We start from the raw sequence: 13,116 nt of genomic DNA on the forward strand, positions 1-13,116 counted from the left end.
GAATTTTCTGCAGCTGAATATTTCATCAATTTTGGTTGGTCTTCCTTGAGTTTGGCCTCATTGGCTCAGTGGGCATTATAACCTACTAAATGATGATGATTATGAACAATAGCAGTAAAATATTTCCCTCATATCAACACTCCAAACCTGCAGGTCGGCCAGTCCAAACCTGTAGGTCGGCGGCTCCAAACCTGTAGGTCGGCGGCTCCAAACCTGCAGGTCTTCGGCTCCAAACCTGTAGGTCGGCGACTCCAAACCTGCAGGTCAGCGGTGTAATGCTGTTAGTGAAGCGTGAACATAATACAACTTTCACAAGTAATAGTCTGCTGTGTTTACATAGTGTGATGGAATATAGTTCCCAGGGTAGGCTGTAACACTTGTGCATTGAGACTAATAGCACCAGATCACTCTAAGCTATGTGGTGATGTTCCAGGAACAAGATATTTGGACCTGTGTATTCTCCGGATGTAAAAAGGCGTTGTATATGACTTGTATCTCTCTGCTCTCTGTTTGTGTATATATACAGATGCTTAGTTTATGTCTTCACACCGCGCTCAAGAGGATCACAGCTCGTTTTCACTAGGGAACATGGCAGAGTACTATGCACCATATCAACGGCGTCAAGAATACGACAGCGAACGGTGTGGACCTGTACGACCACCAGGAATACCCTCTGTGCTTCGGAACGTGCAGCGGCGACGAGAATACGAGAATAATAAGACACATCGCATATACAACAAAGCAAGCCGACCGTGTGGTCCCACGAGCCCAGGTTTGAGAGAATCGACAACTGTGAATCACACCCATTCACGGCAGGAGTACCCATTCTACACCCCAGCTAAACAGAGACGATCCGACGTGGCCAGGAACCAAACCGTTTCGTCTAGATACCCAGGGCAACATCCACAAGAAAAGCGCCTTCGTTTGGACAGAGGAGCTGACGACGGCCGTCAGCGCCTTATGTCCCGGGATACCAATACCACACCCAGGTCAAACTCTAGGACTGGGTATAAACACAAGCGTCTGGATGTCACACCAAGTCGTTTCAACAATAAGCCCGCTGGACAAGAGGGAAATCGGAGCAATAAGCAGAAGGACACCTCGTACCCACCAGCTAAGCCTGCTCAACCGCAGCACGACAAACCAAAGCCTCTCCGGGTTAAACGAAAGCCCATCACCTTAAAACGCGCGCCTCTCACGTCTACTGGGGTCGATGCGCAAGACATCGGACACCGCGCTATCGTCCAAGAGCAGCCTTGTTGTTCACACACTGTGCCAACGCAACCACCTCAATCGAGACAACCGAGTCCGAAGCAAACGCCACCGCGAGTGAAAAAGAGCAGTGTGAAAAGACCGTGGAGGAACGCTAAACTCACACGCACCCTTGACTCCGATGATGACGACTCTGACGAAGACAACAATTTTAGGTTTACACACAACCCGGAGTATAGTGGAGCTGCGTCTCAGGAGGAAGAGAACACAGAGATCCAAAGACACTCTTTGATGAACGGCCGAGCAGACCAGGAGGGCGATGCCGATGATGCTTCATCATCATCCGATTCCAGTGCGAGTCACACACAATCGTGTCACTCCGGGTCATCCGACACGAGTTCGTCTGGATCAAGCACTGCTTCATCTGCTTCGTCGTCATCGGACTCGGAAGGCGAGGTGGCATTACCTGAAGAACATAAATCGAACAGCCCGCGCTCAGCCTCCGCGAAACGGGCCAGTCCTGCTGCCACTGTTACAGCCAAAAAGGGGTCATCTCCAACCGTGACAACAACAACGACAACAAGACAGGTTCATAGTATTGGACAAAGCTCATCTGGGACAAGTACGCAGGGGCAAGTCGGTGACTTGCTGCGCAAACAAGTGTCTAATCAACGCACCGCAAGCCGCAAGCCTCAGAGCAGCAACCGCGTACCCGCCTCAGAACAGAGCATACGGCCAACCAACACGACCCAAACTAAACATAATGTTACATCTCCAGCCATACCAGGTGAAACGCACAGCCGTTCCACCCCTCCTGGCCCTCGAACGGCGATGCAAACGCCGCACCACAAGCATAGGGCTGGCGGGCAGGCGGCGAGAACAAACCCTCAGCAAAAACGCAAGCCTGGTGTCGTGAACGGTCAGGAAATACCCAGTGGAGAAAAAACCAAGCTTAATACACAACAAACAACGCCAGACCTTCATGTTTTATCCAACAACCAAGAGCAAGATATTAAATGTCGGTGGGTTGCCTCAGTACAAGTAGAAAAATCCGTCCAAAAGGCCGCTGAGGCAGCCCTAATTGAAATCAACAAAGCGCGTTCGAATGTGCTTTCCACCGCCAAGCCTAGGGAAACGGAGTCCCTGGACGCAATCGAAGTGAGCAACGCGTGCCGGCATCTGATATCCACTGCACAGCCCGGAGAAGAGGAGCCCCTATACCCGAACGAACCGAGCGAAACAAGCTCACAGTTGCCCTTTGCTGAATCAGATGCCCGGTCTACTGTGGAAGTGAGCTTACACCATATGAGAAACATGTGTAACCCTACTACAAAGGACACAAGCGATGAGACCACAGAACAGCCGCAAGATGAGGTACCAAAATACCAAAACCACAGCGGTTTGCCTCACCCAAACTGTGGTCCTTGTGACGACCAACAGCCATTACCAAAGAAACCACCGACGACCACACTCTTCGCATACAACGAAATCGTCAACGATTTAGAAGACCTTCTGAAGCCAGCTGTACCGGCCCTAGCGACAGTAGACCATCAGGGTGCAATGCAACAACACAGCACCAGCCCAAGATTCAAAGGCAGCGCGAGAAGCAGGGAGACAACTGGGGTTCCTGCAACAATGTAAGTGTACTATATTATCTACATGGCGAGGGTCCCAAAGTCTGTGTGTGCGCATCAATCGTCTTTCTAATACTCACACCTAATCCCTATACTGTGTTTGTGTACAAAATAGATTCGGGGACATGGCGACAGCCCAGGAGTCTGCAGATTACGTGAATGCATTCAATGGTGACGACGACCTTGGGTTTATCCCGGCAATAGCGTGGACGGACAATGGCAACAGAAGCAGCAATGAGCAACACGTACCAAGTCCCGACAATGTGTTGTCATCGACATCATCACATAACGGAGAAACTGTCACGGTCCATGGGTACTACAACAACAACGCCACCGACAACAACCCGATAATATACAGCAACTCCGCTTGGTCAGATCGTAAAGACGACACCGTCGCAATACACGCTGTGGGATCCAAGCCAGCCTCGGTCGAGCTCAGCTGTACCAAAGAACAAAAGGACACGATGCTAGTAGGACAACACGCAGCAGTAGATACCTTATACTACGAACGCGTGTCGCCTGTTAGTACGCCTGCTGTACCGCCGCCGCCGCCGACACGCCACACAAACCTGGATGACGGCGAGTACCCTAACCCTAACCCACTCCAGTCTATACTTGAGATAGTTTCCAAAGCTGTGAAATGTACAGTGTGCCAATGTACGTTCAACGCCACTGTGCTCTGTGTCGACTACGCGATTAAGCTAAACAGACCCCTGCAGTGTGCCTGCGGTTGTGTCATATGCTCTGTGTGCTACACGAAATACAAGGGGTGCGCTATACACAAAGTGCAGTCGAGGCGCGCTACTGTCAATGTCACTGTCAACCAGCTAGCTAGCGTGGCAGACGCGAAGTGGGATCTAGAGCTAGACCAAACGGCTGCTTTCAGGACCGAAGGGGATAAAGGCGTGCAGACGATCATGCATCTACATAGCAGTGCTCCGACTGTGGACGAATTGAGAAATGGTTGGTTCTGCACACACACACACACACACACACACACACACACACACACACACACTGCATGGTTTCACAATAGCGCACTACGCTCACTTGAACATTTTGTCTTTCCAGCTTTCGAGAGATTAATCGACAACCAAGACGAGATGGCTTTCAAGTACTGGCTGAACTCGCCTTTGCCGGAGGCGATGGCCTACAGATTTGTGTGCATGCCACACATTCCGGGCTTTTGGGATCACATCGCCGTGGGTTGCCACACGCCTAACACACAACTCATGTTGTCGCCCGACGTGTACACGCCACGACTGTTCGAGGTGAACATGGGCAGTCTACATTTCCACTGGTGCTGTTTTGTGTTTGTCGACCAGACTATACTGGCCGTGTGGTGCTCAAGGCAAACCAACACTAGTTTGCCAGAAGTTCTGCCTATCACAGACAGAACGGACCCGAGAGTACGCCAGTTGACGTCGTCTAATGGGTTCAACTCGATGCTATATTATCTACACAGATGGATCCGCGTACACTACGGTAAAGGCGATGCTGATGTCGTTGAGGTTGTGTTTGACTGTATGCCTTCCGAGAGCTCAACCTTTGTGCATTTCATCTCTACGCTGGCAGCTAAAAGTTCAGCCTCGTCTGTGTTCTCGCCTGCGATTACACAACACAGAACGGAGACAGACTTACATTACACCATCGACCACAGATACCCAGAGCAACTATTCAGTCACCCTCCAAATGATTTAGACGGGGGCGTCAAAATTGACATCAGACAAGAGTTTGGATCTCACCACGAAGTGGGATTTGAAATGCTACCGAAGCTTTACTTTACTAACAACGACCACAGGGCATACACTTGACACTTCTGTTACACAGAAAAAGTGTTGTGAAACCATGAAGCTAAGTCTTTCTCACTGTACTTTTTTTTGTATTCATGTTTTTAATATGTTTTTCGATATACATGCACACGTGTTGTAACCACGAAGTCTTTTTTACTAATGTGTATCTGGTATAAACGATGAAGGTAAATGCTACACTGAAGGGAATGTGTCTCAAGGGAAGCACATGTGTTGTAACCACGAAGTCTTTCTTACCAATGTGTATCTGGTATAAACGATAAAGGTAAATGCTACACTGAAGGGAATGTGTCTCAAGGGAAGCACATGAGTTGTAACCATGAAGTCTTTCTTACCAATGTGTATCTGGTATAAACGATAAAGGTAAATGCTACACTGAAGGGAATGTGTCTCAAGGGAATGTGTCTCACTTGGTGCCTAAAGCGTTATGTGCAAACGCGTATGTTATTGGTACTGTGTCTCATATTGTAATCGTTTTGTTTTTAATGCTCATGTAAAGTGCATTCTGGTTTGCTGAAGGGCACCTGTGGAGTTTTTGGTGCTTATACACTTATGTCTTTTTTTGTGATAAATAATCAAAGTGTAATCTACAAACGGGTGAGTTTTGCCTATGGCAAGACAAATAAAATGAGAGTGATATCAATAAAAAGGTACTCTGTATTTCAACAAAAAATCATGTCTCCTCAAGGGAATGTGTCTCACTTGGTGCCTAAAGCGTTATGTGCAAACGCGTATGTTATTGGTACTGTGTCTCATATTGTAATCGTTTTGTTTTTAATGCTCATGTAAAGTGCATTCTGGTTTGCTGAAGGGCACCTGTGGAGTTTTTGGTGCTTATACACTTATGTCTTTTTTTGTGATAAATAATCAAAGTGTAATCTACAAACGGGTGAGTTTTGCCTATGGCAAGACAAATAAAATGAGAGTGATATCAATAAAAAGGTACTCTGTATTTCAACAAAAATCATGTCTCCTCAAGGGAATGTGTCTCACTTGGTGCCTAAAGCGTTATGTGCAAACGCGTATGTTCTTGGTACTGTGTCTCATATTGTAATCGTTTTGTTTTTAATGCTCATGTAAAGTGCATTCTGGTTTGCTGAAGGGCACCTGTGGAGTTTTTGGTGCTTATACACTTATGTCTTCTTTTGTGATAAATAATCAAAGTGTAATCTACAAACGGGTGAGTTTTGCCTATGGCAAGACAAATAAAATGAGAATGATATCAATAAAAAGGTACTCTGTATTTCAACAAAACATAATGTCTCCTGTCGTCTGTACAACAAGCAACCGCTGTAGCCTGGACAGCTCGGTGCTGTAGCACGGACAGCTCGGTGCTGCAGGTCGGCTGTGTAACGTATCCAGGTCGGCGGGTCCGGTGCTGTAGGTCGGCTGTAGGTCGGCGGACAGCTCAAAGCGGCTTTATGTTGCATCTGAATTCAGTGTAGCCTCACAGCAGTCACTCTTTCGTGTTCTGAGATGGAACTATCATGGCATTTCCGCATATCTTATTACCTGAGCAAAGAACGGTCCGCTTTTCGGTGGTTGGTGAAAACGCTCAGCGAAGACACTGAGTTCGTCGACGAAGCCCGACATCGAGAGATCAAACGCGTCTTGAAGAAATACTACAAGAAGACCGATCGGCACCCGGAGTGTCTGATCGTACTACTTTGTCAGCATTTATGTGACGCTGTGACAAGAGAAACAATCGAAGCTTTGTTCCAAGCCGTGAACCCAGACGCGCTGACAAATGACAAGCATTACAATGCGACGTGTCCAACCCAACTGGTTCTAGAAGACGTCGACTACGTTCACGCCAAGCACATGCTATGCCAGTTGATGTGTGAACTCAGCGACAGTGAAATCCGTAGGGTTAAAATGCTTCTTGCTTGGAACATTTTGGATAGTCGCGATTGTCTGCACATTCCGTATAATGCGATGGAAAACAAGAGCATCTACGAACTGACCCCCAAGATTTTAAACTACTGTAAAAAATATTACAAGTGTGTCATGTTTGCAATCCTGAATCTTTTGGACCGTAGGGATTTGCTGGTCTATCTGGGGATCTCTTCTGAAACAGTGTTGGCCTCGTGAAAAGGCACCACTGATTGTATGTTGTACCGCATCCTATGTATCTGTGCATACATCTCATTACTAATGATGCTTTTAATAAAAACAAGCTTTTATACACATTGACGCTCCTTGTGCAAGACTGTGATTTTGTCTAATACCACCACACATTACACGACCAACCATGAGCGGTCACAATGATTATAGCCCATATTGGTGGTGGACGGAGAACGAGGACTGGCTTAAGGTCACAGTTATAGCGGCTCCGGTCTTCATTGTCTTGGGGTTGGCATTGATCAGCTACAAACTGTACGAAAGGCGAACCCCTTCGTACATTTACAAACCGGGGGATGGCACCGCAGTTTACAATGCCGTGTACAAACCCACCACCTGCGCAATGGACAACGAGTGCTGTGACGGTGGGTACACGGTCGTCGTGGGCCACAGAGTCCATCGGTTATGACCGTGGTAACCGAGCAAGAGGAAACACTGCTGAAACATCATCGCGAGACGGCCCAAGAACTGTCAGGGTGTGAGTGAACAAGAGCTAAAAGACATGGCTAGGCTACTGGCGCCGGAGGACTGCGATTTGTGACCGCTTGTGGAGAGAGATCATTGCGAACATTGCAGGCTTCGTCCTGCTGCGGTTGTAAAGAACTGGTCCGATGACATTGCTGTACAAAGTGTTTTTTGTCATGTATACATACACATTGTGAAAAGAAATAAACAAACGCATTTGATATTTCAGACTGTATGGTTTTTTTTCTTTATTTGTGGTTGGAACATAAACATTGTCTTGTTACATTCACACATATGCACATGGATGAACAAGCAAAAAGATCGATTGAATGGCACGCTCATTACTAATATCTGAATCGTTGGCGTGTAACAAGAGAATCGTGCTGACTGCCGTCTTGTAGCCGTATGGCCGCTTCTTTGATTCTGCTGTCACAACACCAGGCTTCAGTTGGTGAGGCCCACGCTAGTATCACCGCGGGGGTCTCGTTTGTGCACAGCCATACCCTCGAGACCGATCCTGGGTCCGTGGTGTATGTCACCTCGATGTGTTCTCCAATGCAATACACACGAAGAGGTTGGGCTAGGATCCCCGCTTTAATTAGCGCTTCTAGGCCGGTCGAGATATTCGTTTCAAAAGTAGCGTCTTTGAATTTGAAGAACCGTTTGGGGCACAGGCACCTGCCCAACGGGTGTTGATTGTCGTGCCTACGGCGGTCCCGTGTGTACACATGGGTTTTGACGATCGTCTGCGTGACCACCAGCTCTTTTTCACCATTGTTTGTTCGTAGTTCCACGGTGGTATTCATATTTGGGTTTTTTTGTGTGTACTTTACACAGAGTAGATGAAAGACCACAGGTTTGCTCCTTGTCCACTCCCAGCGATCGACAGCAAGTGTTGCGCGATTGTGCTACAAAGCGGGTTAACCGGCCTTTTGAACCTCGGCGAATGAATGCTCTGAGTCGGCGTACTTATGCTCTGTCTATGCGGACGAATGCTCCAAGTCGGTGGACGATTCCTCTGGGTCGGCGGACGAATGCTCTGGGTCGGAGGCGGACTCCTCTGGGTTGGCGGACGAATGCTCTGGGTCGGCGGACGAATGCTCTGAGTCGGCGGACGATCGCTCTGGGTCGGCGGATGAACGCGCTGAGTCGGCGGACGAATGCTCTGAGTCGGCGGACGAATGTTCTGGGTCGACGGACGAATGCTCTGAGTCGGCGGACGAGTGCTCTGAGTCGCTGTGAATGGACATCACTGTGAATAGACATCACTGTAAATGGTAACTGTGATATGCCAGATCGGTGTATTATAAACTCTGAGTGGAGTGTACTCTCAGCTGAACACACACGGTCAGTCGGCGATGACAACTAAAGACACTGATTAACACTCAGGCATTCATCGCTTACAAGGGCTAGAACCATGGCCAGTAACTTAAGAGACCAGATTACCGATATTCAAAACAAAAGAGCCACCAGACTACTTGATGAGATGATGCCACAACCGTGTACCCCAGAGCGCGTGGTCCTCCCGTCCTGGCTGAACATAGACGCGTCGGGTCCAGGTGTTATCGTCTCTGACGGGTCGAGCCGAAGTGTCCAGCATCTCAACAAACCCCCCACCTTCGGATCCGTTTGGCTGGCAGACGCCACGGGGATGGTTCACGTCGCAGGCACCTACGACACATACAAATGCGTAGACTGCAACATAGTCTTGTCGGGATACAAAAGGCGACAGAAGCCTAACGAGCACGTCCTTCGCATACAAGGCAATTTAACACCGTGAACGAACTGCGGCTGTTAGAAGCCTGCTCGCTTTCAGGAAGCCGAGTTGCTTTCCCGTTGCACATACTGCTCGCAAAAGATCAGTACATGATACTGGCGGGGCGCTGGTATTGCGTGCTGTGCTCGCAGAAAAGGGGAGATGTTCACCATCCAGCATGTGCTGACATGGCTTCGGAGTTGAAACAGTTTCTCATCAAGACAACTCTGGCGATAAGGCCCGCAGGAGCTCCGTTGTTCACCAAAGCGGCGGTTCCTGGGACCGTAGACTATGCGCTCGGCGATATATGGGAATGCGACGCATCCGCCATTCGCACCGTTCGCGATTTCGCCGAATTAGGACATAAGGCGAACATGGAACATTTGCCATGGACTCGGGACAAACACCGATGCGCTGCTTGCGATTTGGTTCTGCACAGCTTTGTGGTAGGAGACACCTTTGTGGGAGAGCACATCTATTCCATATACAACCAAGGCAAGCGTTGTCCGTATATCGACGCGAGATACGACAGAGACGAGATACTCTACGAACTCGGACGGCAACGTTCCCGGAGAGGACAACTCGCCTTACCGAGTCGCGTACTCACAGCCGAGCGGGGCTACAGCTCCGTGGCCGGTCTGGAACGATGCCTAGCGTGTGGAGTTACCGCTATACAAGACAAGTATCTGCCTTCGCTTGGTCATGATGCCTGGTGTTGTGATATGAAAAAGGCCTTGGTGGATAGACTGGAGAATCTGCGACTCGTGTGATCCTAACGACAACACGGTTCATTTTTCTTCCTCTACAATTTGATATATGTCTGTGTGCTTCACACCTCATATGTTACACAATATACCAGAACCCTCGCTGTGTGTCACATCACACCATCACAAGTTGATATCACCCCCTATGTTTTTATGTGCTCTTGTCTAACTCTCGATAGAGTGTGGCGGATTGTTGTACTAAGGGTCCGTGTGCGCAATAAACAATCTTTTTGTGGAAAAAACCTTAGTACTGTTTTCGTTTCCTCTTCCACTTCTTTTTCCACCCCCACTCACAACACTGTAGCGCAGGGTTGCAGATACCATGACAGAACACAACCACTCGGTTGCTTATCAAGATAGCGTAGACACACTGCTCTTGACTGTACTAGATGGAACGATAGCACACCCCACCCAGCAGTGTGTCGCTAATAAAGGGCGAGCATTTAGGGTGTTGAAACGTGCTGTCCGTGATGTGTTACGGACGCATAGAACGGAATACTGCGGTAAGTGTTGGGTGTTTCTCCACAACGACTATCTGTAATAGTGTCTTTGGCGGACAGCAACAGAGTGTACTTTGAAAACTTGCAATTGTAATAACCACACGCACGTCCACACAGGCATGCTCTCGCTGCAGACCACCGCCGCCGAAGTGCCAATGGTCACAGGTGTGGCGCGCGCCTTGTTTTCAGACGGCATTATAAACTGGGGACGCGTAGTGAGCCTTGTAGCTTACGGCACAGTGTTACTGCGAGCGTCGAAGTCAACCTTGGGACCCGAGTGCGCTTACGAGATCGGCGTGTCGATAGCGGCCTACATTACAGACAATCACATGGATTGGCTTGTGGGCTCCGACGGTTGGGTATGTTCTTTCTTTATTATTTTTTTTCGTCCCTTTTGCCTAGTAGACACTCTTAAACATTTACAATGATGGACACAACAAACCTCACATCTGTTGTTACGTGTTACTCTTTTCAGGATGGATTCGTGCACACCTTCGACCGAGTACACCAACGGCCGTGGCTGTCAACGCAAGGAAAGCTGTTTGTGTTTGGTGTGGGATTAGGTTTATTGTCAAAGCAAGGAAAGCTGCTTTTGCTTGGTGTGGGATTAGGTTTATTGTCAGTTTTACTATGATACATGATAATAAATACAATTTACTCACACACACACGCTTGGTACATGTCTTATTTCCGTGCTTACACTGTGCAATGTACATGGGGAATATACACCATCAACATCACAGCCTACAAACAAATCACATCACAGCCCAAACACCGCGGCTTCGAGCAGTTGTTTCAGTGTGCCGTCGGAAGGAAACATGTGGTCTGTGGGATATACTTCTATGTTAGACAAAAAAAACAACAACTTGTTGTCAGCACGTCCCATTCGTGGTATACACATTCGTGGCCCGTGTGCCCATTTACACAGTCCAACATAGGATCTGAGTCCTGTAATATATCCTCTGGTACAGCTGACGTGACACTTTCCAGCGTTTCCTCTGACCAACAAGAACGATCTGACGGACACAGCTCCGACACTGGCCTCTCCACATCCAAACCTGTAGTTTGCCACTGTGGGAGAATCGGCCTCAAGTCGGCCTGCTGGTATTGTACGAGCGCACCACCGGAGTTCGTTCGCTTCTGTCGTCTACCGCTTTTTCTCATCCCGTCGCTTGCGGCTATGAGAATCACTTGATGATCAATTAACGTGGTACGATCCACCTCTCCCCAGTTCTCACACAGGCGACCCCACCAATAAGTTACGCTTTCGTCGAGCCGGGGCGTCAGAGCATAGCATTTGTTGGTATGGCACACCAGACCGATTGCCTGTAACACATTGAAAATATCGTACAACCTTCTTCCTTTGACGCTCAGTGTCACAGAGAGACTCTTAGGAACATAGGGTCCGGGATTATTGTGCACGTGCCGATACACCACCTCGGTGTAGTGTAGCAGACGACAATCTCGGTTTTCCTTGTGTTGTTTACGTATCGCCACGACAGGTACGAGTTTGAGGGCCTGTAGGACGTGCAGAGCATCGTAGAATCGGCGCACCCAGGACCGAGTTTCACGTTGAGCCTGCAACCCCTTCAAGGCGTCGCGAACATGTTCCGGTTTAGTGTGGCGCATTATCATTAGCATTTTGGTAACGTGGATGTGCAGCAAAGTATCGCTCCCACGTTTCCGTATCATGGTGACAGTGTAACATTGGCGGTCCACCGCCGCCGCTTATGTACTGCCCTTCGCAGGTTCCGGTCGGCGGGTCGGTCGCGTCTTTCTCCGACCGACCGGGCGCAGTGTTGTAACACTGAAGGTATACACAAGACCAAACTTGGTCGAGTGCGATAGCTTTCACATGGGGTGAGACACACTATTAAAGGTTGAAGTGGTACACTACGGCAACCAAGGACTGTGCCGGAATGGCTCGGGTTAACGCCGGCACAGAGCGCCCGGTGGTCGATCAGACTGTTTACAAGTTGGTCAGTGGTTGGTTGGGTGATTTTCCAGAAAGTTTGAACGTGAGCCTACATGAACTTCTCAAGATGAGTCAAAGTGCAGCAAACAGACACGGAAATGAGTTCGCCAGACGCCATCGGCTCCTCGTCAACTGCATTCTGGACCACTATGCGGACTCACGGGCCTTAATTGACAAGGGCGAGGAAGACGACAGTGTCCTCGATGATGATGATGATGATGATGATGTTGACGACGACGACGATGATGAGGACGACGATGCTGATGATGATAACGAGGAGGCTAACACCATCATGCCGCACGAGTTACGGCAAGGGAGTGCGGCGGACCGGCTGTACGAAGACGATGACACTATACCTTATGTGTTACGCCAAGCTAACAACATGTACTTCAGCTCTGCCGATGACATTACCTCTCACGCGTTCGACGAAGGTAGTGAAATGTACTTAAGCGCAGACGATGGGAGTCCGACGAACCCACCGTACAACGACATCGATTACGCTATATCTCAGGCGTTAGGGGAAGAAGGCATGTGGATGGGACAGTAGGACGATGAAGACGACGACGACACTAGGTGTCACGCGTTACTGGACGAGAGTCAGCTGCAACTACGTTACAAACGCATGTAGGGTATTAGTGCATGGTGTCCACTCACATACTAACCATCCACCCCATGCTACAAAAATACGCTTTACACCTTTTCGCACCAGGCGCGTTGAAATGGCGACCGGCTCAATGTCACCCTCGATCCGAACCTTCTTAGACAAACACGAGTGCAATGCTCTGGCCGAACACTTGCAGGGCATGTCATACAATGCCTTTCTTCAGACACCAGCTTGGACATTGCTACAGTGGGGCGCATCTTGGGATTGCGTTGTC

General features: G+C 48.9%; 2 protein-coding genes across 2 annotated transcripts; both read left to right on the forward strand.

Annotated features, from left to right (window-relative positions):
- The first annotated feature begins 3,310 nt into the window (after positions 1-3,310).
- Positions 3,311-4,660, forward strand: LOC112847252 (uncharacterized). Its single transcript, XM_025908452.1, has 2 exons — positions 3,311-3,809; positions 3,918-4,660. The coding sequence occupies exons 1-2, from the start codon at positions 3,311-3,313 to the stop codon at positions 4,658-4,660; spliced, it is 1,242 nt and encodes a 413-aa protein (XP_025764237.1).
- Positions 4,661-10,085: 5,425 nt separating this feature from the next.
- Positions 10,086-11,787, forward strand: LOC109202993 (induced myeloid leukemia cell differentiation protein Mcl-1 homolog). Its single transcript, XM_019362011.1, has 4 exons — positions 10,086-10,266; positions 10,381-10,622; positions 10,739-10,791; positions 11,766-11,787. The coding sequence occupies exons 1-4, from the start codon at positions 10,086-10,088 to the stop codon at positions 11,785-11,787; spliced, it is 498 nt and encodes a 165-aa protein (XP_019217556.1).
- The last annotated feature ends 1,329 nt before the right edge of the window (positions 11,788-13,116 follow it).

The sequence above is a fragment of the Oreochromis niloticus genome, linkage group LG7, assembly GCF_001858045.2.
Source record: "Oreochromis niloticus isolate F11D_XX linkage group LG7, O_niloticus_UMD_NMBU, whole genome shotgun sequence".
NCBI lineage: Eukaryota > Metazoa > Chordata > Actinopteri > Cichliformes > Cichlidae > Oreochromis > Oreochromis niloticus.